Source organism: Pezoporus occidentalis, unplaced genomic scaffold (genome assembly GCF_034315485.1).
Source record: "Pezoporus occidentalis ecotype Australia unplaced genomic scaffold, CSIRO_AGI_Poc_V1 ctg54, whole genome shotgun sequence".
In the NCBI taxonomy this organism is placed as follows: domain Eukaryota; kingdom Metazoa; phylum Chordata; class Aves; order Psittaciformes; family Psittacidae; genus Pezoporus; species Pezoporus occidentalis.
Genome location: NW_026915877.1, coordinates 4,596,120 through 4,621,425, shown reverse-complemented (window position 1 = coordinate 4,621,425; position 25,306 = coordinate 4,596,120). Strand labels below are relative to the sequence as shown.

Genomic DNA, 25,306 nt, shown 5'->3' with positions numbered 1-25,306 from the left:
CCAGATGGAACCTATGCATAAGGTAGCCAGAAGAGCATACCAGAAGCTGATAAGAAAGTGCTAGCATCCACACAAGGATTGGGATATATCCAAGTAAGGAAAAGGTCCTGAGGAAGACTTCTTACTTCATCTGAGGAAGACTCCTTACTTCATCAGGACGACCACCAGAGGGGGCGATGCAAGCGCAGAAGAGGCTGATGTCGTAATAAACTGATGTAGCAATCTTTGATGCATATGTATTAGTTAATGATGTAATCTGTGTTGAATATGTATTAGTTACGAAATTTTTAGTGTATAAATTGCGAACGCGATGTAACGGGAATCGGAACCAGATTTGGGTGCGTCCCCCTGGTTCCCGGCGCCTCAATAAGGCACCTCATATAACCATTCCGGTGGTTATGTGTTTGTCTCGACGCTAACACAAGGATCCATCTGGCTGATGTGGAACAATGCTCAACCAGATCTCAACATTTTGTGGGTGGGTTTGGAATCTGAAGGAGTGCTAAAGAATATTGACTGAACTTCCATGCTAAGTCTAATCCACTGCGGGGTCTCCAGCCAGCTCTCCTGCGTGCTCCTCGTGAGCAACACAAGGAGCAAAGTATGCTGCCTAGAGAGGGATGAAAATGTAGAAAACACAGAGGAAGGGGGAGGAAATGAAGGAAGCTGGTAGATAAATGCAAGTATTTACATAAAATTACACAAAGGAATCATCTCCCTGCTCCTAAACCACCATTTGCGTACTTCATAATGTTGCTGGCCCTACCATAAAAGCTCTTGAATGACCTTAGGAAACAGCCTTTGGTCTGCATTGCTTTGTGCTTTCCTTTTCTTAGAAAAAAAGTGAATTATTTTCATAATAAATGAAGGAGACCAGAGAGCAGAGCCACCAGCACCCACCATTCAATTACAAAGAGCATCTGCTCTGCTGTTAGAGCCATGGGGCTGCAGTACCACTGGGGTGGAAATGGGACATGGGAGAAAGGCTGCAGCTAATTAAATAATGTCAAGACCATGGCAAGTGATAGAATTATTATGTCCTATTCGGGTTTTGATTGGTAAAAAATCTATATCTATATAACTGCAATGGAGAAATTGTCTTTTGCTGTCAAAAATATACAAAATACTCACTTAGGTGGCAATGCTTAAATTAACAGAGCCATATAATAAAAGCACAGACAACTACAGCTTGTGAACATACACATACCATACTTGGTGCTTTCAGAGTTCCTATACAACCTATACCTCTTGTAAAAGGACTACAGTATAATTCAAAGAGCCAGGGCCAAGATCTGAACCACAAATAACACAGTGCCCCAGGGGATGTCTATCCATCAAGACTTCCAGTGAAACACTGAATTGTACTCAAGGAATAAGACTCAAATCAAGCAGCAAATGGAACTTTTTCAGTGAATTAAGCAGAGGGCGGGACATACCTCATCACTTGGAAATACGATGCTTGGCAGTGGTGTGCTACTAAAGGAAATTCTCCCCATGTTATTCTTAAACCTATATGCTGAGAATAAAGGCAAGGGTTTGGAAGTTGGAGGTTCAGATAAACCTTCCATGGAATTTGAAAGTAGCATGCCAAGGTGGCAGTGGAGCAGGTAGGTCCAAATCAAAGCCACAAGGGAGAGCAAGAGCTCCCAGGATCAGTCGTCTTTCCATTTTCCATATTTCTTATTCAACACTCACCAACCCCTTGCATGGGTGAAAATCTGGGATCCAAATGTCAGCAAAGCACCAGCTGCTCATTGCATTTATTCCTCCAGTGTTAAATCACTGAGATCAAATCTGAGGGTCTCAATGTATTGCTTTGCCTTAAAAAACGCTTGGCCATTGGCCAATACTTGGACTTTTTCTCCAGTGGAAAGAAAGACTTCGAAATACCAACCTGCCACTGTTCTGCAGCTATCACACTCCAAAGTACACCAGCCTTTTGGAAGGGAGTGAAATGAGACCATACCACCTCAAAAAATGCCACCTTTTCTTCACATGGATATTTTCTGTTTCCCTTCCCCACTTTTCTGTGCACAAAAGCAAGTCCCAGAGCCTTTAAAAACCTATATAACCTCAGCCAAGGTGCTGGAAATTCTGCATATGCACTAGCTCATCCAGTTACATTCTGGAAGTATTTAGAGAAGGGAATGTAGGCCAAGGGCTGACTAAGGAACAGATACAGGGGTAATTTTGAAAAGCAGCTCTAACTGTGCCCAACTCTGGCAAATCTCAGCAAGGACTAAAGCATTCACAGCTACTGGAGTAGGTTAAATCCATGGCAGTAGAGGCAGATTTTTCAAACTTTCAATTCATACAAGCTGTCACACAAACATTTCCCAAGTTCCAGTCTGTACCCCGAATCTGTGGGTTTTCCAATTTACCTATTTTTACTTTTTTTACAGTAAGATGCTACTTGTCCCTAGTAAGTAAAACCCAAACACTGATGAAAAAAGTCTACACTTAGAAGGCTGATTACTGGTTTGGTTTGTAGAGGTCTGACACATTAACATAGAATCATGGAATAGTTTGGGTTGGAATGAACCTTTGAAGGTCATCCAGTCCAACCCCCCTGCAATAAGCAGGGACATCTTCAACTAGATCAGGTTGTTCAAAACCACATCCATCATCAGATGAGCTGTTATTAGCACATCAGGTCAAGTTCAGAGAAGTACATAAGGTCAAAAAAACAAGAAAAAAGTCAGGATCAGTTGTGAAGTTTCTTCAAGAGAGCTACAAGAGCAGCCTATGTTCTGGACTAAACTGAAATCTGAGGGTTTTACAAACAAATTATTCAACTATTCATGCTCTATCTGGAACAAGAAACATGCCCAAATAATCTAATAATCTGAAAATCACTGGTATAATGTGTAGCACAACGTATGTCTCACTCAAAGTATCAGTTTGGCTTCAAAAAAATCACTCAATGAAGACATTGTACAGCTATTTAAACTTTTTCTGTGCTCATTATTAGGAGATTTATCTATTACTATTTATTCTGAAGCAACTTCTAACTTAAATTTTCAACTTATTTGTGTTTTTCGACACTAAGCATTTGCATCAGCCATTTTCTTCTACCCTCAGAGACATGTTTTCAGCCTCAGAGAGATGTTTTCTTCTGTGTTTTATAAAAAGCAAATACTTATATTTTGAAATGTATTTTGATTTGCATATTTCTTTTTCCTCTCATGTTCAATAATTGCAATACCCTGTTCCATTATATCTTTTGAAAAAGTGTTGTCTGACGTGTATGACGTCTGATGTCTGATGTCTAATTGACAATTACAGAAAAAGCGTTTGAAAAACACACCATCTAAAGAAAGAAAAATTAATGCTAATTAAGATGATGTAAAATTATCAGGCTAGCATTTTGCTACCATCCACATTAATTATATATATAATTATATTGATGTCATTTAAAAATAGTGAGGAACACGTTGCATTTTATAGCTAATTAAATAGTACATTTCACACTACACATTCCGTGCAAGACAGGAAAGGACTTTCTGAGCAGGAGTTCAGTCTTCTGGTGCCATAAGCACCCACATTTTGGGCTGGTTCATGGACCTCCCCAGTGAACAGCAGTGGGGAGCACAGCCTGGCTCCCCATGGCCTGGGCAACACACTAAGTTAATCGCCTGGCTGGTGGCAAAGCCTGAAGTCTAACACTAAGTGAGAAGCTTCAGGGGAACATCAGCACATTCACAGACACAAGGTATTCTCTATGGCTTACAGACCCACCAACACCAATTTATTTTATCTTTTTCCTGGACTGTAACTTATTTTATGAATCATAGAATCATAAAATCGTAGAATGATTTGAGCTGGAAGGGACCTTAAAGCTCATCTAGTTCCACTCCACTGCCACAGGCAGGGACACCTTCCACTAGACCAGGTTGCTCAAAGCCCTGTCCAACCTGGCCATGAACACTGCCAGGGATGGGGCAGCCACAGCTTCTCTGGGCAACCTGTGCCAGGGCCTCAGCACCCTTGCAGTGAAGAACTTCTTCCAGTAAATTGATTAGCTAATAACTATACCTTCAGTGTTTTGGCCCCACAACAAATGCAGAACAGCCATGTGGGAAAGGCACACCACAGCTCCAGCAGGCAGTTTCTGTGTCTTCATCAAAGAGGACATTTGGAAGACTGGTGTTTGACAGGCAAGTCTATCCTGTATCAGAGAATCACCACACTAACTCTTTGCAGGAAAAAACGCCCAGTTCCAGTACACCACTCTACAAAGAACAGCTCTTTAGGAGTAGAATTAAAAAAAAGTATCTGATTTTCATTCCTACTTGTGCAGTATGCGATCTAATCATATGAAAAGAAAGAAATGCACATATGCTTTCCTCACTTCTGCCAAAGCTCCTGCAGCCTCCAGCCATTGACAGGAATGGATAGAGATCAGCAGTATCTGTAAGAGTCCTTCAAAGATGCAGTCCTTCATCCAGAGCCTTTGGGGTTGGATGTATCCAGCTCTGCTTTAGTTCCAGATAATTTATAGAACAGGTTTTAGTTTTCACTACTCTAACAGCTTCCTTTTTTGCCCTGAAGGAAGATTTTTAAACTAAAACCAAACAAACCCACCAGGCGGATATTAACTCCAGTCAAGGGTTAACTTTCAGTTTACTGGGTAACCTGTAAGACATGCCCAGTTCCAAGCCCCTGAAGAGCTCAGGGGTTTCCCTGCAGCCATTCTGGAAGCAGGGATCGGATTTATTTTTAAGAAAGAGGTTATGCCAAACTCATTAATGCCATGAACTCAACTCACCCCATCCCACAGTCATCACTGAACAGCAGAGGTGCTGCCGAGCCAGAGCTGACTTTTGCATTTTGGGAAGTTCATATGAAACTTGTTCTGCCATTGCCTCAACCTCTAACCACCACTGCCAAGAATTCCCTTACCCTGGTGCTCAGCCCCAAGGAGAAAAACATTATAATTTAGAGTGATTCACCGTAATCCAGAGGAACACTGTAATTACCACCAGCTATCACAGAAGACCGAAGTCAGTAGTCGGAACTATAGTAAATGGTAAGCATAATAAAAATAAAATATAAGAAAAGAAAATGAAAGGGAAAGGGGAGAAAGGGCAGAAACGGGACTTCAGTGAAAACAAAAGAGGAAGAGAAAAGAGAAGAGAAAGAAAAGGGAGAGAGGAAGAGGAAAAACTAAAACTTAAAATAACAAAAAAATTAAAAAACAAAACCTGGTTGGCAGCATCTACTGGGAAGATGTACAGTACCAACTGTGGGAATCTGCAGGAAACACTGGTGTTTAGCAAGGTTTCCAAGGGTTGTTTAGGAACTTGGTTTTATCATGTTCAGAAAACGACACTGGGAAATATGCTGGCATCACCCCTTTTGCTGACAGCAAGCACACCTTCTCACTACTCAAACCTTTGTGCTCCACCAACAGAATCCTTTGTCCTTCTCAAAACCGGTGTTATTCTGTAAGGCTTCTAGGTGCATTCAGCATTTTGAACAGAAAATGAAAAAAAAATGTTTGTTTTTTCTCCACAGATAGGGATTGTGGAGGGTTTTGTGTGCGTGTTTTGTTTTGGGCTCGTGTTTTTTGGGGGGGTGGGGGTGGTGTCTGTGTTAGTTTGGGGAAGGATTAATTACTTTTTCAGATAGCTGTCACTTCATAAATGATGGTTATATACACATCTGCAACACAAAGTTGTTGTTGCTTCCAGGATCTCACAATGCCGTGCCAAATTCACACGTGTTAGCAGGTACCACTCAAACACTCAGATTCTGCATTTTATCCACCCAGACTTCCTTACTGTGAATGTTACACATCCAGTGCTTGTCTTCCTGCATTCCCTGGTGACTATTTCTAACAGCGTAAAGAAGCAGCAATTCCATCTTTCCATGGTCTCTAAAAAGAAGACATTATTCTACTTCTACATCTGCTAAATGAAAGATACTGCTATTTAACATGCAGACATGGCTCCTTTGTTCCCCATTAATCACAGTTATCATAACAGTGCTGAAGATCACTGAGGGCTCCATTGTGCTACCTCCTGAGCAAATCCAGAATATTAAAGACAGTTCCCACCCCAAAGGTTTATCACCTTAGTCCAAAACAATGATGCAAAGCTTACAATGGGAATCATATAGCAGCAAAGTGGACTAAGAAAATATAAGCAATAACTAGTTTCATTCATAATGGGTCTGTTTAGATGAAAAACTGCAGAGAAAGCCAAGTCAAGGAAAACAGGAGATTGTAAAGGTGAAACAGGCAGAAAGAGCAAAGAAGGTCTAAGTTTTGGACAACCCGTTACAAAACCTAGCATTTACCTAAGGTACTACAATTATTAAAATTGCAGTACTAAACTTATACAGTCTGTAATGGGTGCTGTGTTTCCTCACCCAGTGAGCTCTCCAAGGAGATTATTGGGTTGGGATCAGCTGCACAACTACTGTGCAACTCCTCTTTCTGTGTGGAACTTGCATCATTTGCATGGATAAATGTCTAATTGTCACTAAACTAAAGGCTTTGTTCTATTCAATTTTGTACATAAAATGCTTTTAGATGACTTAGTAACGGCCTTCCATTACAGAAGCATCTCATGAGTCAGACACCTCATATTCCCATCCATTCCCAGCAGTAAGCAAATTATCACAGCATACCAATAAATCCTTACAGACCGAGAGTTTATAAATTATTTTTCTATATACTGCTACACAGAAAGTGCTCCTATTCAAAAAGGCATTTGAAGACATATGCATTTACTGTGAATAGGAAAAAATTGCAACTATGAAATAGAACAGTTTCTGAAAGACCCATTATTTGGAGCTAACTGGGGAAAAAACAACCCTCTAACAAGCCTTATTGTGTGTGCTGGCTTTTTGAGCTGCCAGTGAGTACTGAGTCTGAACCTTCTGTATAAAACATCGCCAGAAGGAAGTAATGTTCCCCTTGCACATTTACTTAAACATATAGAACAACACGTTCGTTCCGATCTCCCCCTGCCCCGGGTAAGCTCATACCCAGAAAAATCCCAGCTGACGCAATTGTACATTCATTTAAAATGAATCTTGACAAAAACACTTCTCATCCTGTTGGGAAAACAATGTTCCTTCCAAAAAATCCTTCTCCCATGCAGAGCTGCCATGCGCACATGATGCTGACAGCCTAGGCACCTGGTAATTGAGGACCAGAGCCCCATGCCACCTGGGGGAAGGTTTTACATGAAGCATGTTTCTTCCACTTGCCAGCTCAGCCCTTATGCTCAGCAAACCAATACAGGCTGTAAAACTACAAAAATCCCCCAGATTAGCACGTTTGCTTGGAATTCCAAGTGCCCACTGGGACACTGAGCAGGAGCTGCAGAGCTGCTGTTGCTGTGCAGGATGCTGAGAAATTGTCACATGGTCACAGCCACACTAGTGCTTATACCTCACTGTTCTTATCAGTATGGAAAAAACACCACAATATTTATCCAGAGGATAAATGCAGAGCATCCTGCAGAGCATCCCACTCTGGGGCCCCCAAATTAAGGAAATGGGGCTGTTGGCACAAGTCCAGAGGAGAGCCACAAAGATGCCTCAAGGGCTGGAGCACCTCTGAGACAGGCTGAGAGAGCTGGGCTTGTTCAGCTTGGAGAAGAAGGCAGCTCTGGGGAGACCTCAGAGCAGCTTCCAGTGCTTAAAGGGGCCACAAGAGAGCTGAAGAGGGACTTTTTACAAGGGCAGGTAGAGACAGGACAAGAGGGAATGGATTTAAATTGACAAAGAAAGCATTTAGATTTAAATATCAGGAAGAAGCTCTTCCCTGTGAGGGTGGTGAGGCCCTGGCACAGGTTGCCAGAGAAGCTGTGGCTGCCCCATCCCTGGCATTATTCAAGGCCAGGTTGAACTAGGCTTTGAGCAACCTGGTCTAGTGGAAGGTGTCCCTACCCATGGCAGGGGGGTTGGAACTGGATGACCTTTAAGGTCCTTTCCAAACCAGACATTCTGTGATTCTGTGAAGCATCTCAGAAAGAAAGGCAGCCCTTTTCAGCTCTTGATTTTGTTACTCTAAGGCTTCCAGTTAGCTTTGCTGAGGACACACAGGACACACACTCTGACAATGGAGCTGATTCACATACTGATAAAAAAATGCTTTACCCCTCCAGACGTTTCATGGCTGCTCCCTTGGGCACAATGCAACGAAATAGAGAAGCAGGTGGCAGCATGTGATAGCACAGACACCAGGACTGTGGGACACACCAGCTGAGCAGGGAGCCCCGCAGGACCCTTTTCAGGGATTTGCACAGCACAAGAAAGGGTCCTTGTTACTTCCCTGGTGATATTTTTTCTGACAAAAAAACAGGTTCATCTCTAGGACAGCTGAAGCTCCCAAGAGGAGAAAAGGCACAAGGTGCTAAACAGAACCTGTTGCGCGGGCAGCCAGGAGGAGAGCAGCTGCTGACCTGCGGTGCAATTGTGAACCTGTACAATTCCCCAGCCATTCTTTTTAATAATATCCCTCTCTCGCCTGTGTGAGATCACACAATTTGATTACTGCTGTGAAGACACTCCCAATAACCACAGTAACAGATGACATTCCTATGGTAACACAAAGCCCTTGAGGTATACCCCTCAGGATGACTGTAGGCAGGGAAACCAGATGACTGTGTCACCCTCTACCAGGCCATAGAAAGGAACAGGTTTCCTTTAAAATGCTACAAAACCTCAAGTCAGCTGTGGAGAAAAAAGGCATGAGATTGATGGGTCAGTCCCCTCTGTCTGAGGCTGAATATAGTAGCTGTTTTCCCATGATCTGGATGTAGTCACTGCTTTCTTTAATCAGGTACCTTCCTCCTGAAAAAGATCGTTCTTGAAGCAAGTTCACATTCTGCCCAGACCTCAGGAGATGCACAGACGTGGTATTCTAGCCCCTAGAGCCATATCCCCACTGTACCTGATCCAAGGACAGGCTTTGCATTTTCCCCCTCCATATAAAGCGAAGAAAACAGTTCTAAGATTGTTTTTTATTTCAAACATCATTAATAACCAAATAAGGATAATCTGAAATGCCCATACCAACATAGCAGCAAATCCTCCACAGTTTTATACTCTGAAAACAATTTTCACATGAAGGGACTCTGTTAAAGTATTTCATTTTCCTTAATTCTTAAAAGAAATTAGTATTTTTACAGTCTCATTATCCTTAAGTCCTTTAAAACAATCCTCTGGTCTTTAAAACACTTTGTTAGCTGTGAGCTATTTAGCCCTGCCTCAAGGCAGATCGCACCCATGCATCGCACTCGACTGTAATGAGCAAGGTATTATTCTCGCTTCATTTTCATTTAATAGTTTTGTTCTTCAGCTATTTCTGTAACCACACAGCCTCCCCATTTCCCCGCCCCCAGCATTTACATGCCTTCGCTCAGTTCTAATTTCTCATTAGAAGAGAATTTAATAAAGATAACTTTTAATGGGAGCTGTGTATGAACACTAAAGGATGAATAACATTCTGTATGTTGGTCAGGTTTTCCTAGCAAGATGTCCACCAGATGAGACATACTGCTCTTTGCTCATGCAAATACAGAGAAGAAGAGCCTCTTCACCCTGAAAGTGCACACCACAGATTCATCTGTGGTTTCTGGCTGATATGAGGTGTATAAAGCAGACTGGAGCCAAAATTTCTTTAGATATGAAATATACTGGCTTTAGAAAGCTCAGAAAGAATGTTTGTATTTTCAGTAATTAGGGTTTCTATAGGATAAATAGCCCATATACACACTCACAATCCATCTATCTTTATCTTTACAGTCCTAACTTCAAACCTGATACTTAGGAGGAACTGAGGTTTGGAGACCTAACGGTCATCTAAGATTTTCCCTTCTCTTTCAACAGACAGAGAAGGGTTTTCCTACCAATGTGCAGAAAGAAAGGGAAACATACCAAACACCCAAGGCATAAAGAGAATCTTCAACCTTGATCATATGCAGTCTGATTAAAATGCTAACACTTCCGTCTCCTAAGTCAAATTTAGAAAGACGGTAATGTTTGGGATAAATATCATGGACAACCTTAACTCTAGAAGAAATACGCGAGCTCGGTCTAAAGTCCTGCCTCCTCTCATCTCTTTTTAGCAGATGTGGCACTAGGAAATGCCACCCTCATCAAGCATTATTCAATCGGTACATGGTCAAAAGACCTTCCTGGAAGAGAAGCCAGCACAAATATAAGGTCCTGCTGAGGGACCTCTAAGGCTTTTAAAACTGCAGTGTGTGAAGGCAAGAACAGCCCTCTGCTCTGGGATGTATCAGAAGCTGAATGATAGGAGCTGGAGTCTTTAATTTGAGAAAGCTGTCAGAACTAAGGGGAAGAAGAAGAGAAGGGTTTTCTGAAGGAAAAGCAAAAAGAGTGGTCAGCAGCCATGCACTGCTCAGTGCCGCAGGCTTCCTGTCTTGATGCTGCACACTACAGCCTCCCTGGGTAAAAGTCCCTTAACTACAAGTTTACATTGCAAAACTCAACTAAACCCAAATGAATCACCTCTGCTAATTTGAATCCAAGGCGTAGAATATGCAAAGTTTACTGTTATTTATAAGGAGAACAGGTACAGTCATCAGCAGTACAATGAGCTACATGACTGCCATTTACCTCTTCACTCCCTTTCAAACATACACAAGACACAAGTGAAATACTCCACGCCCCCACTATTTGAATTTCCATTAATGACAAAACCTCAGCTTGCATGAATGCACTATGTTTATTTTTCACATACGCATTTTAGAAACAGATGAATTCACCCATAAGTCACGTATATTCTCATCCCTTTCATCTTAAAAAAGATTCCCCCCCACCCCGCAATGCCATAAAACAGATTAAAATTCATGATCAAATCTTCTAATGTTAGTATCTGAAACTTCAAATGCATTTCTCCACACTCTAAACAGCAGGAATATATTCAATATATTCACGTGGATACTCCACTGGACCTACTGTTATGCAGTGATACGTTCTCAAAATATGCAGCTATTACTTGAAAAAATGGCCAAGTACTCCTAAAACTCTTAATTTCTAAATCTCAAACATTCTGGGACTTTTCTTAATATGATTGCTAATTGCTGCTAGTTTTTCTTATAGTGACCCAACATGCCCACATTTGAGGTGCATTAACTGTAGATTCCTGACGGATTCCCATTTCATCAGGGGGCAAAACCAGAGGGTCCCCAGGAGGAAATGCTGCCACAAATAACACTGCTTTTTATTTTTTTCTTAATTTTACCTGATTTCCTCCCATGCCGTGGCAGTTGAAAATGCCCACTTTTTCATTTTCCTTGCGGCCCATGTTGTCTAAACACTGGTTGGTTTCAACATTCCTGATCTGGAGAAAGAAAGAGATTAAGCGTTCCTTGAAAAAAAATGCCTGCAAATGTCACATTTGTGCAGAAAAGATCACGGTGCTGTAGAAGGAAGTCCATTATCCATGCACTTGACTATACAAATATATTTTAACTTGCAATCTGTAAATATGTCACACTCCCAAAAGAAAAAGAAAATAATTAGAAAGAATACAATGAGATTTTAAATTACATATTAAGTGTAAGTATGAACAGCATCCTAGGCAAATCTCATCCAATGCCTTGCATTGTTTTTTTAACAAATATAATACACTTTTACTTCTAAACAACACAAAATTATCATGTCCTTGCCTGCAATACACACTTTTATTTCCTTCTAGCAGGGCTGACTCTTGTGAGAGAGAAAAACTGAGTATGAACAGCAGTGGCCATCTGATTCATTCAGAGCAGAGGCCATTGGAAAGGTTTGTGACTAATTGCATGCTTTTTAGAAGTTTTTAAATAAATGAATCTATTCATTCTCAGAAAGAACAAACACACCTAGTGAACATCTCTGGTTAAACAGAGCATTTCCACACCAGTTGTTCTGATGCAGCTGGGAGGAAGGCAGCATTACAAGCAGGTTGCCTGTGATGAAGTGCACAACGAGTTCCTTCCAGTGATGCTCAGCTCATGCAATTGCAACCAAAAAACATCAGAGCAAGAAGCAATGAGGAGCAGCAGGGTAAATACCAGAGCATCGCTGCTTTAAATGTTATTTTTAGAATATGTGTTTATCCAGGAAAATGGCTGGGTATAAAAGCAATCAACCAATTCCAGCCTTGTAGGAGAGGAGAAGCAGGAGATACCACAATCTCCCTGAAGCTCTCCAACCTTGCAGCCTCCGCGATGGTGTGTGCTTTAAGTCTGTAACACATCTGCATTTAATATTATTTTTCTTAACCCTCCTCATGCACCTGTCAGCAGAGCTTTACAAACACAGCTTCCCTGGCTTCTCCTCACTCTCAACAGCACAGGCTGATTTTCTTACAAATGTGTGCAAAGCAAAAACACACCTCAGGGTCCCGCACTCCATCCGTAAAACTGTCAGGAAGCCCTGTATTTTGAGAGTTCTCAGTGGCACTTAGTACAACTCTCAGTCATCTGTGATGCTCCATGCTACAGCTGCACCCAGGACAGAGGCTCAGCAGGCCCAGCTGTCAGCACTAAACTAATGCCACCAGACTGGGCTTGCCAAGGAAAATGAGAGTGAAATCTGATTAACGACGATGGGGCAGAGCAGCTCAGCAAAGCTCACTTGGTCACTTCTTAACCTGCTCTAAGGCTGTTAATAACACAGAAAGGAGTGGCACTACCTTGTGCTGGTGTGTAACCTCTTGGAGGCTCATGATCTTAATTGCTCAATCCTCCAAGAGCTGCCAAAATTAGGAGAAGGGCTGTTGGCATGTGCAGCTGGCTCATCCACCCAGGGGTTCAGACCTCAGGCACCAGCTGATAAACACACCGCTGGTTTTCACCACTGCTTTTAAAACAAATGGCCCCTCTTTAGAGACATGTATCCTCGCCCTACATGCGGCTATGTATGTGTGTCTTTCTGGCATGTAGATGTCAGGAATCAGCTGCAGCATTGCCAGCAGCAGAAGTGATAAGCCAGCTCATGGGCAAACCTTCCTCCTCTCTTCTCCTCCACCACGTGCTACTCTGCAGATTACCAAAGAAACTGCAGATCGCCAACCTGTACCCTATCAATTACCTCATATGATAATCCCAGGGTTTTTTCTCAAATAACCTTTTTTTGTAGAAATAATTTCAAGCATATCACAAGAACGGCAGTTTTCTTTTCTGGCAAACCCTTGATTCATTAAAGCTGGGAATAAAATAAATACTGCCTTGAAAACTCAGCTATGATTATTATGTCTCAGGTTTACAAAATAATTCTTGTCTCATGTTTACTTTGTATTCAATGCTGCACAATTGAAATGTAAAAAAGAACATTCAGTATTCACCACATTTTGCACATTTTATTCTCATTCCGAGGTATATTATCCATCTAGGAAATTCAAAACTAATACAGTCCCTGTATATAAGTTATGTTGTAACTGAATAGAAAATTTAGGTGCAAATAAGGGCTTGGCAACCTTTAGGATCAACCTGTTAAGCGTGCAATTAATGTGCTTCAGAAACTACTTAAGAATTTCAGTTCTGTATAACACCACACTTTAGAAATCTCACAAATTGTGCATTTCATTTATAAAAGCAACAGGCATATATCAATTAGTTGTGCAACAGCCAAATAAAATCCAAATTAAAATGTAAACCAACACTATTATTTCTAACAGGTTGGGCAGTGCAACTGAGCCATGTGTGAACATTGTCTGATTTGAAGTCACACCTGCACTATCTTGCAGGAGGTCATAAGCAAGGATGTTTATCCCAAATGTGTTGAAATGATTCACACTTTTTGTCACTGTTTATATTAGAAAAGAACAAAATATGCATTCTCACACTATATTTGGAGGCCCAGTATTGAATGCTCCTTACATTTAGATTGCACTATACTAAAGAATAATTTTCTCAGATTTATTACTGAGCCTGATTCTTAGCAGCCAGCAAACCCACGCTCCCACCTGCAGGCTGCTGAGCTTCATATTCTCTTTTCTTTCTCTTTCATCATTTTTTGAGCCACACAGAAGTGTCTTCCTCTCCTGACTAGCCACAGCCCCCCATGATGCATCTCACATAGCCCCTGGGCACATTACGGACCGTTTGTGGACTAATGATGCCAGTTGCACAGGCAAGCCAGTTTGCCCCACCTGAGATTACATATCTGCTGAAAGAGGGGAAAATGACTGAGAAATGCACTCCTGATGTTTTAGAAATTGTCCATTACTGCTGATGATGGTACCTGAGCTTCAGGTCTAAAAATCCACTTTACTGCTCAATTGGCAGTCAGCAGCTACAATAGTCAAGTGTGAGTTTTAATTTTTAGATCCTGCCTGAACTGCTGTTTCCATAGAAACTGAGGCCTTGTTGGTAAAAATAAGGTGTTTTAATAACTATTTTATTACTTTCTCATACTTTTATTTTGCAGTCTGACAATATCATACAAAACCTTATTATTTGACACTTGTTAGATGAGCTCCTTCCTTGCTGTAAACACTATGTTTCACTTTTTCTTGTCATAGTTAAACTGGAAACCCTACTGTGGCTTTTATTCGGCACTACAACTGCAAGTTTAAGTAATAAGATACTTTCCTGGATGTAAAAAAGTAAAATTTGATCATTTGACTGCTTTTTCATCCATGGCGATCTTTAAATCAAGCCATTCAAGAGCTTTTAAAAGTCAGCGTAGTTACAACTCCATAGAATATTTTTAACAGTGAATTACCTGAATCTGAAAAAGATTCTAGCTTTGGGTGGTACTAGAACTGGCAGATTATTCAGAATGCCTGTGATACCCAGCTCCAGGCAGCCCTGCTGGAAAACTCAGCATCAATTAGCAAACACATTTCTTTTAGAAGAAAAAAAGCAAAAAAACCCAAAGCTTTTTCTACTCTACATGTAAGTGATCAGTAATGATGGAAAGTTTCCTTCGACTACTGCATACTACTTATTTATTTCAAAATATTAGTTGCAAACCTCTCTTTTCCAATATACTACTCAATTTAAAAGATAAATTTTTAATGGTGAAAGTATACATTCAGAATAGCAATGCCCTCCTACGAAAGATTTAGAGGAGATGCAACCTTCTCAGAAGTAAAGATAAGTTAGATGCAGGGACTGCACACAAGCGCTTCACTCCTTTCCTCCAAACCAACTCATCTCTCAGCAGTTCCCCCCTTGTGTTGTGTACTTACTGTTTTAGTGTAACCAAAGGAAATGGTTCATACCTCACCAAGCGAGTAATAGCGCCGTGGAATCTGGGAATCAGGATAAATGTTTTCCAAGTACCACGAGAAGGGTTTACACTTCAGATTTTCTCTCAGTGCTTTCCTGATGGATACATCACCATAATCCACCTTAACAACACCTGGAATTGTTAAGAGAATAGATGATCAAAGCACAGGTTTTGTAAAGATGCAGAGCATGCATCGCAGATTCTTCTCCCATTGTCATGACTTCCTTTTTATCAATACCCACTTGCTGGAATTATTGTGCAGCAGTATGCGAATGCATATGCAGTTGCCACACCATAGATCTTTACAAGCATTAAATGATTAATTTTTGCAATTTCAATTTTGCAAATTGGATCATAGAATGTTTGGGTTGGAAGTGATCTTAAAGATCACCTAGTTCCAACCCCAGAATATTATTTTTTTTTTCTTTCCAGATTATTTTATCAATCTGGAAAGGCAGGACCCCTGAACTCCTTGATTTCTTCATATTCTAAAATAAAGAAATCCATTTATATTTTTACAAACCATTTTTTCCAACGCATCTTGCTGGTGTTTTCCAGCACTCTGCTGAGTCAAAGAACTTGTGTGAGGCATGGCTATTTTACTGTGTAATCTAGATCAGCCCTTGGGTGATTTCAGCTGCAAGGATACAATCTCTATTTGAGGAACCCTGCTGCTCCTTCCCTCCTGTGCCCCACAAGGTCCCACAGGCCTCCGGCTCAGCCCACAGTACAACTCACAGCATAGCTATCATCAACAGTATTATAAAATTAAATGTCTCCTGTAATAAGGCAGGGAAGGGGGAACAAAGTGGCAGGTTTCTGCAGAGAGCAGCCAGTGGATAGGACCCACCTCTCTGCTGACCCAGAGCCCCTATCACAGGCAGGGCACTGGTGGCATGGTTCTCCTCAAGAGAGATGTCACAGTTAAATTGTTGCCTTGTCTGGTGGGGCCATTCCTACTGCAAGCCTATATATGAGACCTGAGCCAGCAGCATCCTGCTGCCCATCAGGAGTGGTGCATGGGCCACAAATCAGAAGTACAGGTCATGATGAGAAAAAAACCAACAGAATTATCAGCAATAAGAGGAGAAATCAGTTAGAAATCCCCCACTTCTACAGATGAGGCTCTCAGTGATATGGTTTAATGGTGGTCTTGGCAGTCCTGGAGTAATGGTTGGACTTAATGATCTTACAGGTCTTTTCCAACCTAGTTGATTCTGTGATTCTATGTACCAGTGGCGGAAGACCATGAACACCTGCCTGACTTCAAAGCTATCTGTTTAATCTGTGTGAAAACATTTCTGCTATCAGAAAAGAGACTACTTATAAAAAAAAAAAAAAAAAAAATGTTTTTCAGGTAAGCTTTAACAGGCAAGGGTCTGCAATTACTGCCTCTTCTGGTAAAAAAGACGTGCACTACTGCTATTATTTGTGCTACTCAATCCTTATCTATAATTAAGCTAATCTTCCTCATGGGAAGGCACTGGAAGTGCTAGCAGAAAAGCAATATCTGTTTCATAGTGCTTTGTACTGTGGGGATCTGATGAAGCTGAACATGAGGAAAAAGGATATTAGCACAGTTATATTCTGAGATGGCAAACAGCACGGCCTACCCCCACCGTCTGCACATACTTTGATATTTGAGTTACGAACAAAATCAAAACCACTGTCTCTCAATAAAAATACCCTGTGGATCAACCAAACACCTTGTTTCAATTTTGCTTTACAATTCTCACAGGGATTTTTATTTCTGCACTTGGTTCAGCCCTGAAATTGCTGGATTAGAAAAAGGAATAAATGTTTTTCCATTTAATCTGATTCAACTTCATCTTGAGTTTTCTGTCATTAAATAAACTCCAGCTTTCATTAAACACAGCTGCAGATAGGGGTAGTCTTTGGTGGGTGTGGCATGCTCACGCAGGTTTATTTTGAGGCTTTTCAGTTCCTGGAACCACACATTAGATGCAGAAACCATGGTCACTGTACCCAAGGTCACCGAGGCACTGACACAACCCCTTTAATCCAAGCTGTCCTTTCCTTTTCTCCCCACAGGCTCTTAACACATGTTGACAATACTCCCTGCTAAAACCCTGACAGGTTCTCCTTTCCCAAGGCTCTATTATACATAGTTCTCATCTTGCACAAACTGGACTGGCTCATTTTGTTGCAGTCGTTCAAGTTACATGTGGCAATGCCAGCACCCTCCTGCTTCATCTTCAAGCAAGGTCCTCATTTGTAAGGTTCTTCATTAAGCCTTTACACTCCCTTCTGCTCAACTTAAAACCAAGCTATTATGAATCAATACTTATGTATTGTCACTACTTGTTAAGGAATCGATGGGACTCAGAGGAAATCTAAAGATAATTAATAACTAATAAGGCTGCTTACAGTTAAACAAGAAAACATAAGTAAAATGTCCTTAGGTGAAAAAGAATACAGAAATCTCGTAAGAAGCTACAGGAAGTGTAGTGTGCAAAAGAATGGATTAAAAACATCGCAGGAGAGAGAAGCAGATTGTTCTAGCAGAGCAGTAGATGTGCTCCAAGTAGAACAAATTAAATGGTTGTAGCATTGCATTGCAGCTGCACTTTTTTCTAACGTGCATGACCTGCGAATAAGCATACAAGGGCATAGCTTCAAAATTGGCAAAATGTACCATTTCTGCAGAACAAGACAACAATTCATGGTGACAAAGATTAAAAACAAACAAATAGAAACCAAACAAAAAAACCACAACCCTGGAATGGACTAGAAGTTGTAGAACTGAGAATAATTTCCTTTATGTAAGAATACCACTTTGAAAAAATAATCCAAATTAGGCTTTTGCTATCTTTTGCTGCCTTGAAAAGCCTAAAACAAAAGTGTGTGTGTGTCATTGAAGAGATATTCTAGTATATTCAAAGAGGGGGCAGTGTGACCAGAGAAGCCAGGCTATGCACATCTGCCCATTAGCTTTGGAAGCCTGTATCACTTTGTTCAGAAGCCAGCTCATTATCCAAGGTGCTCCCTTTAAATGAGAAATCTAAGAACCAAGTTGGAGGCCACGGGAAACCTCCAGAGATGGAGATAGTTTAGTTTGAGTTTTGCTTTTTCACCACCAAAGCAGTATTCAAAATTATTATGTTCCACAGGATTGAAGACGGCAACGAGCTAAATTAAAAATGAGTCTGCAACACTCGGGTGCCTGGTTTGGCACGCATGACAGAGAACCAATGAGAACACTTGCCAACAATTTTGGAATACTAGTTGCTGTATTAATATGACTCAACTGGTGCCGGGGAGGATGCTTCTCTCCAGCACACTGTGTTGCCTTGCATCCAAGGACTGAGAGGGTGGCTGCCAGCAATTTGTGGCATGAGAGAAAAGCTCCATCCCTCACAGACAAGGGCTGAGCATAGGCAGATCCTGCAGTGTTACAATACAAGCCAGGAAATTTAACATGTAAAGCTCTACACTTCTAAAATCAAAGGACTTTCATGTTCTGTCTGTATCAAAAGCAGACAGTCTAATTGGTAACACACGTATTTTCTAATTACTCAAAACATTAATTTCTTGACATGTCTTATTTATATTGCCAAGCAACACACATAACTCATTAATAAGTAAAATAAATAAAAAATGTGCTAACTAAAAAAAAAAAGCAACACCCAAAATCACCACCTTCCCCACTCTTTCTGAGGAGTTCTTGTATCCACTCGTGAGCAATTTAAGATTAATATAGGTAGTGGATTTCTAACATAAAATACAGTATGGAATGAAGATTCTGAACTTCTCATGGGAAAACTTCAGCTATATAAGCTTGGAGAAAACCTGCTTACAATTTCTAACATAAAAAAAAAAAATATCATTCCAGAAAGTGAGTCAATATTAACAATATTTCTCCAAATAAACTGTTGCATGACATTGTGTTGCACTTTTAAAGCTTATTCTATGTCAAAAGATTAAGACTTTAAATGTTGTTTTACCCTATAAACATACTAGCGCTGTATGATACTTAAACACACATATTTTAGAAAGACAGAGGATAATTAACTCTTACATTGCCAATTTTGTCCAGACACTAAAGCAAAAAATATCAATTTACTGAAACAGGTATCAATGGGAACATTAATGTGGATAAAATGAATCCTTTATTAAGATGTTTCTCTGGACCATATCTTAGGAAAGCTTTTAAGAGAGGCAGAGTTGAAAAGAAACCTCTGACTTTAGCTTTGACCACCCAGCAGCAAAGAGTAAATATTAAATAGTAAAATTGAGGTACTAGAAGAATTTTGACAGGAAAAAAGAAAAGAAAAGTAAGTCTTCCTGGTAAATTTTGTCCTTTTTTTACTAACATGTAAGAGTAACAGGAGTGAAACATGTGCTTTTGGGGCTGTAACAAAGCTAGAGCTGATGATTTCAGTTGTAAGAGTGAGCATGTAAAACAACGTATTTTTGTAGCTGGAGAAATTACTAAATACCTTCATAAAAGACCATTACATTCATGCTGTTTTCAAATTGAAACATTGGGTTTCTATTGACATTCAGTGCATTAAGACTAAACAAGTAGGTCAGCCAATCTCTATTTTGTAGGTATCTTAAATAAGTCTCATTTTGAACATCCATATGCCTCTTCAGAACAGGATTGTTTCCCAACTCAGAAATTTTATAGATAGAATCAAAGCCAGCCTCTCTCCTCAGGGTATTCAAATACATGCTTTGTATTACCCACTATTTCAATATTGGTTACGGTATGCACAAGGGTATTATTTTTCTTATTCCATTTACACTACAGGTAAAGTAATATCGGTTTTCTTTCTACTCTTCCATATCAGCTGAAAAGCTACATTAAATCATTAGAGATTTGTAACATGGCCCACAGGTGACACCATTAGGAAAAAGGAATCTAAGGCGGTTCTGGTTGGTTGGCAATGATCTGCCAATCCACTCTTTATGATGTTCCATTTTATTACAAATTTAATAAAAAGATCTTTGCAAATATCAGTGCTATAAAAGATAAAACAGGAATTTGATCTCTCTTGATTCATGTATGTTAATTACACAGGAGCACTTACGGATTTGTTGATCTACAGATGTCATCTTTCTTTTTTTTCTAAAAAATAAAAAGAGGGATCGCATCTAAGAGGCCAGGTTTTAAGCTTCTTTATAACCACAGCTTTAGGTTAGGGCTGTATTAACAAGTGAAGACCTTTGGAAGAGCTACAAGAAAGGAACACCCAAATTCTTGCACCTCCTCTCATAAGTACATTTGAATTAAATCAAGCTAGACAATCCAAGAAACTAAGTCAAACATTATTAATTCTCAAGCAGTTGCTGCTTTTAATAACAGAGCATTCAGTAAGTCCTGACCTTTCTTTCTACAAACATTCCCTGTGGGAAAGCATCCATGGCACTTCACCGCCTTCTGTCACAAAACTACTGTGCAAAGAGGCTGGTACACTGGAGATGGACATCTGCGATGGAAAGCGGGAGTAATCTCCTGTTAAAAATCAGAGTCTGATGACCCAAGGAGTGGGAAGCAGTGCAAGGAAGGGCTGAGACACGGAGCTTTCTCAGGCTAAAGAAGGCTCAGGGGAGGCCTTATCACCATGTTCCAGTGTTCAAAGGGTGGCTATAAAGAAGACAGAGACTCCCTGTTTACAAGGAGTCACATAGAGAAGACAAGGGATAATGGGTACAAGTTACTTCTGGGCACATTCCAACTAGATACAAGAGGAAAACTTTTCACCATGAGAACAATCAGCCATTGGAATGATCTCCCCAGGGAAGTGGGTGAGTCCCCAAAGCTGGACACTGAGGATCTGGCTGGAAAGGGTGCTGGGACATCTAGTCTAGGTCATCCTTTGACAAGAAAGGTTGCACCAGATTATCCTTGAGGTCCCTTCCAACCTGTTATTCTATGAGTCTATGAATGATAGTATTATACAAGTATTATACAAGGAAATGTGAGCCCCTACAGAACAAAGCTGTTCCAGCACCCACTGCAGCAGCCTCCTAAGCGGCTGCTCCTTCTTGAATGATAAAAATAAATTTCAGTAGAGTAATACCAACCAGAAATGGGATCAGGGCAAATGCTTTCAGATAAGTAATTCATTCAACTATTCACTTTTGTTCCTTTTCCACATTACTCAGTATTTTTGGTCACTCCTAGCCATCAAGTGGTGTTTGAAGAGCATTATTAGTTTTCAGATTGTTACATTTAATTAATTACATGAGCTGGGTGAACCTGACCAGCCAACCAAAGACTGAGGGACCCACAAGAATCCACCTGGATCACCCAGGAGGAGTAGGGATGGGAACAACATGACCTCCCCAGACTTAACCACAAGCCAGCCCTGTCCATCCTTACATCCCCTCTCCTGGAAGTGCTGTAGCATCCCCTCTGCAGAGCACAGGCAGGCAGCCTCGGAAATCACCCCCAGTTTTAGCATGGCTCTTCATCTGACACCTCCTCACCTACCTGTGAGGAAAATCTGTGTGTATATACAGACACATATAATTTTTAATTGAAAAGGAACAGTGACTAACACTATAAAGATAAGTATCTTGCAGCACAATTGCTTTTAGTCAATTTTTTTTGTTGTTGTTTTTGATTTTTTTTTTTTCTCAATCACAGAAGCTCAGTAAGCAAGGGCTATCAATATGATTCATGTTTTCAATACTAGTGTCTTAAATATAAGCAGAGAAGCTATAGAAGAAAGGTGTTTTTTGGATTCAGGAAGCTGTGGCTCAGCAGCTGCTGCACTGATTCTCCTCCTAGAGGTACCACAGTAAAGGTCTGTCCAAGCAGTTTCCTATACATACAGACTCAACATTTCTGGCACTTAAGAGTACCTACATGAATGCACTCATATTTGTCAAGGGCAGAATTAACACATAGCCTGAGACTGAGTAACCATGAGAAACTTCTACCCTCATCTATGCTGTATTCAGCCCTACAGCTGGTTGAGCAGAGTTCCCAATCCCTTTGGGAACTATGATGCTGAAAAAGTTGTACTAAATTTTGTACTTGCTTTCTTCCCCCCTGCTTTTTCCTCTTCTTTTTCCTAATCCCTCTCCACCCTCCCCCCCCCCCCCCCCCCGCTTTTTCCTTTTTTTATCCCTACTTTTTTTTTTATTCCTACTCATCGCAGGCTATGGGAGCAGCCCAATTCACAGTGCAGCGCTTTGCTCCCGCGGAAAAATCCTCATTCTGGGTGAGTGCTTTTCTAACTGAACCAGCACAGAGCTCAGCTGTCACGCAGGTGCCCAAGGATGGCCACATATGATTTCATTGCAGGATCATAACATCACGGGTTAAATGAACTTATTTTTGACTCAGTGGGCTTGCAGCTCTGGCAGTCCTCTAGCACTAAAATGCAAAATAGGTAAGGGAAGAGGGAAAATGTTTTATCAAGAGCTCTTGCTTCCTAAATTGATACAGTCATTATCAACCTAATTATATAATTACACTTGAAAGGAGGATTGCACATCATCTGCTGGGTAAACCCAAGTAAAACACAAGCTCTTATCTTGTAATCCCAAATTAAAATCATAAAGTACTATATTTAAATTCTCAGTAATGCTTTAAACAAAGCGCTCCAAAACTAATGTAACTTTGCATTTCAGCCTGACTTTAACAGGCTAGGTAGGAGATGGGAATTGAATACTAAGTGATTATTAAGAAGATAAAGTGGTTCAGCAATGCACTAAGTGTATGGAGAAACGGTACTATTATGTGCATTATCTTTTTCAGCTGACTGTGCAAATGCAGGCCTATTCTGAGCATGTAATTATTTCCATTCAATTATTAGATACTGTATTTTAATGCATAAATTGACATAACTGCCTACATTTAGGAATATACAGGCTGAATGGAATAAGATGTGCTGGAATGACTTGAAAAAGGAGTGAGGCTGATAGGAATACTGTGCTGCGGGATTGGAACAGGCTGAGAAGGTACCTACATGGCATTCCATCTGGGTACATACAGACACACTTACTTGTGTTGGAAACAATAAGACAAATGTTTTTGCATATGAGAAAAAGATATTGGTGCACAAGGGCAAGGACAAGGGACAGGACAAGGGGGAATGGCTTCAAACTGACAGAGGTATCAGGAAGAAGCTCTTCCCTGTGAGGGTGGTGAGGCACTGGCACAGGTGGCCCAGAGAAGCTGTGGCTGCCCCATCCCTGACAGTGTTCAATGCCAGGTTGAAAGGGGCTTTGAGCAACCTGGTCTAGTGGAACGTGTCCCTGTCTGTGGCAGGGGGCTTAGAACTAGATGAACTTTATGTCTCTTCAAACCCAAACCATTCTGTGATTCTATGGTAACAGCAAAGAACTACTGCCTTGCTGTCTGCATTGCACTGGGCACATTTTGACTCAGCAGGATGAGGCTGGCCATTTCCCTTTGGGGCACTTTGCATTTCCAAGCAGTAAAGAAAAAACACTTTGCAGTCAGAAAACTGTGAGGATTTATACTGCTTTGGGAGGAAATTCTGTTACTCTGCACTGGTTTAACCTTATCCTAAATGAGATGGGCTTTGCAGTGCTGGGGATGTCAACTGTAACATGGGCAACCGTACAATCATAGAATGGGATGGGTTGAGCTGGAAGGGACCTTAAATACACAACACTCAGCAGTTCTTCAGTTTTTTGGAACAAATCCATAAATTCCTTTCCTGAAACAGGCATTTCCTTTAATCCCATTTGAAGTGTATCCAGCATTTCTGAGACTTTTTTTAAGCTCTCCTGAATTATTTGGCTCTTAGTTTCAGGCTGCAACCATGCTGCAGACCCTTAGCCTCTTAATTTGCCAAGAAAAATTCAAACCTCTTTATCGAATGCTAAAACAAAGTATCGAATACTAAAACAAAAAGGTAAAAGGTCCTTACTATGATTTTTTTTTGTCATCTTACTCTCAGTTTTCAAACCCATAGCCGCCTCAGCAGAGTGTTCACAACCCTGGGGCTGTACTCCAGACGGAGAGCAAAGCCACTCTTCACTCCAGAAGACATACTGAAAATAAAACTGCATTGCTTCCCCACACATCAATGACAAATGACACAAATAGAGTATTTGTTCTACAAGACCTGTTCCTCCAACCTCTCACCCTGTCAGAAATTAACCACTTTTTTTAACTCAAAATACTTTGCAAAGATTTTTATTTTTTTGTTTTTTAATATATATAGGATGTTTACCCTAATCCAGCCAAATCCAGCACAGGTGTATTTAAAATTCTGGTTCCAAACTCATCTGAGCACATGGCATGAATAAACTGGCAACACACAGGATGACCAAATTTAAAGGTAGCAGAAATAAGATTTTATTCTTGCCTACATTCAGCTTCTACAAAGACAAGAGAAGGCAGCACCTTTAAATATGCCTAAAACCACAAAAAATTTCAGCTGGGCTCTTCTTCAGCAGAGTTATATTTTTACAGGCAGACAGCCACAAGAAAGCTAATCAGAACTCAATTGATCAAGACTTCTACCTTGAAATACAATTACTAGGTGTGCATCCTAATTACGCTGAGAGATATATTTAACACAATACCACTGTGAGCAACCATCCGTTCTTCTTTCTCTTAGGACATTATCTGAGAAATCAGATTAATCACGTCCCAGAGAAGAACTGAGTAGATGAGTATGTGCTGATGGATAATAACTTCAGAGACCTAGTTACTAAAATACAACTTTCTTTGTTCTCCAACAGAATTATCGGGAGATCTGTTTTTTCAGATTAATAAACCAAGAGAAATGCATGCCCGACAAAAGGATAAAAAAGCAGTCTTACTTGGAACACTTTCTGACATTTAGAAATGACCTAATAAAACAATCTATTATTTCCTATGCATTTTAGTGAGAAGATTTTTTTAGTTTAAATGTTATTAGCTTTATTTTCTGAAGCCCCTAAGTACCTTTCTCCTCCATTTGCTTCTTAATCCCAGGGAACATCATCATCACATTTTAATCATTAATTGAGCTAGCATATTCATAAATAACTTTTAAAAAGATCAGAATAGATGAAGGCGATTTTTTCCAGTGACTGAAGCAGCAACAGACATGATGTTTTGGGTTAAAAAATCCTGTTCCGCCAACACCATTGTTACTGACTTAATTTC

The 25,306-nt window shown here is 40.5% G+C and overlaps 1 protein-coding gene across 6 annotated transcripts in view; it reads right to left on the bottom strand.

Moving 5' to 3' along the window:
• The window catches only part of GALNT13 (polypeptide N-acetylgalactosaminyltransferase 13), a 152,447-nt gene that overhangs the window by 14,830 nt on the left and 112,311 nt on the right, over positions 1-25,306 (bottom strand). For 5 of the 6 annotated variants that reach the window (XM_062637803.1, XM_062637807.1, XM_062637808.1 and 2 more), the window contains exons 10-11: positions 15,194-15,333; positions 11,228-11,326 (exon numbers count right to left, since the gene is read on the bottom strand). In XM_062637803.1, coding sequence (XP_062493787.1) covers positions 11,228-11,326; positions 15,194-15,333 — 239 coding nt within the window. Of the gene's footprint in view, positions 1-10,008; positions 10,155-11,227; positions 11,327-15,193; positions 15,334-25,306 lie in introns of those variants that run through there. The other variant, XM_062637809.1, reaches the window with a different exon arrangement.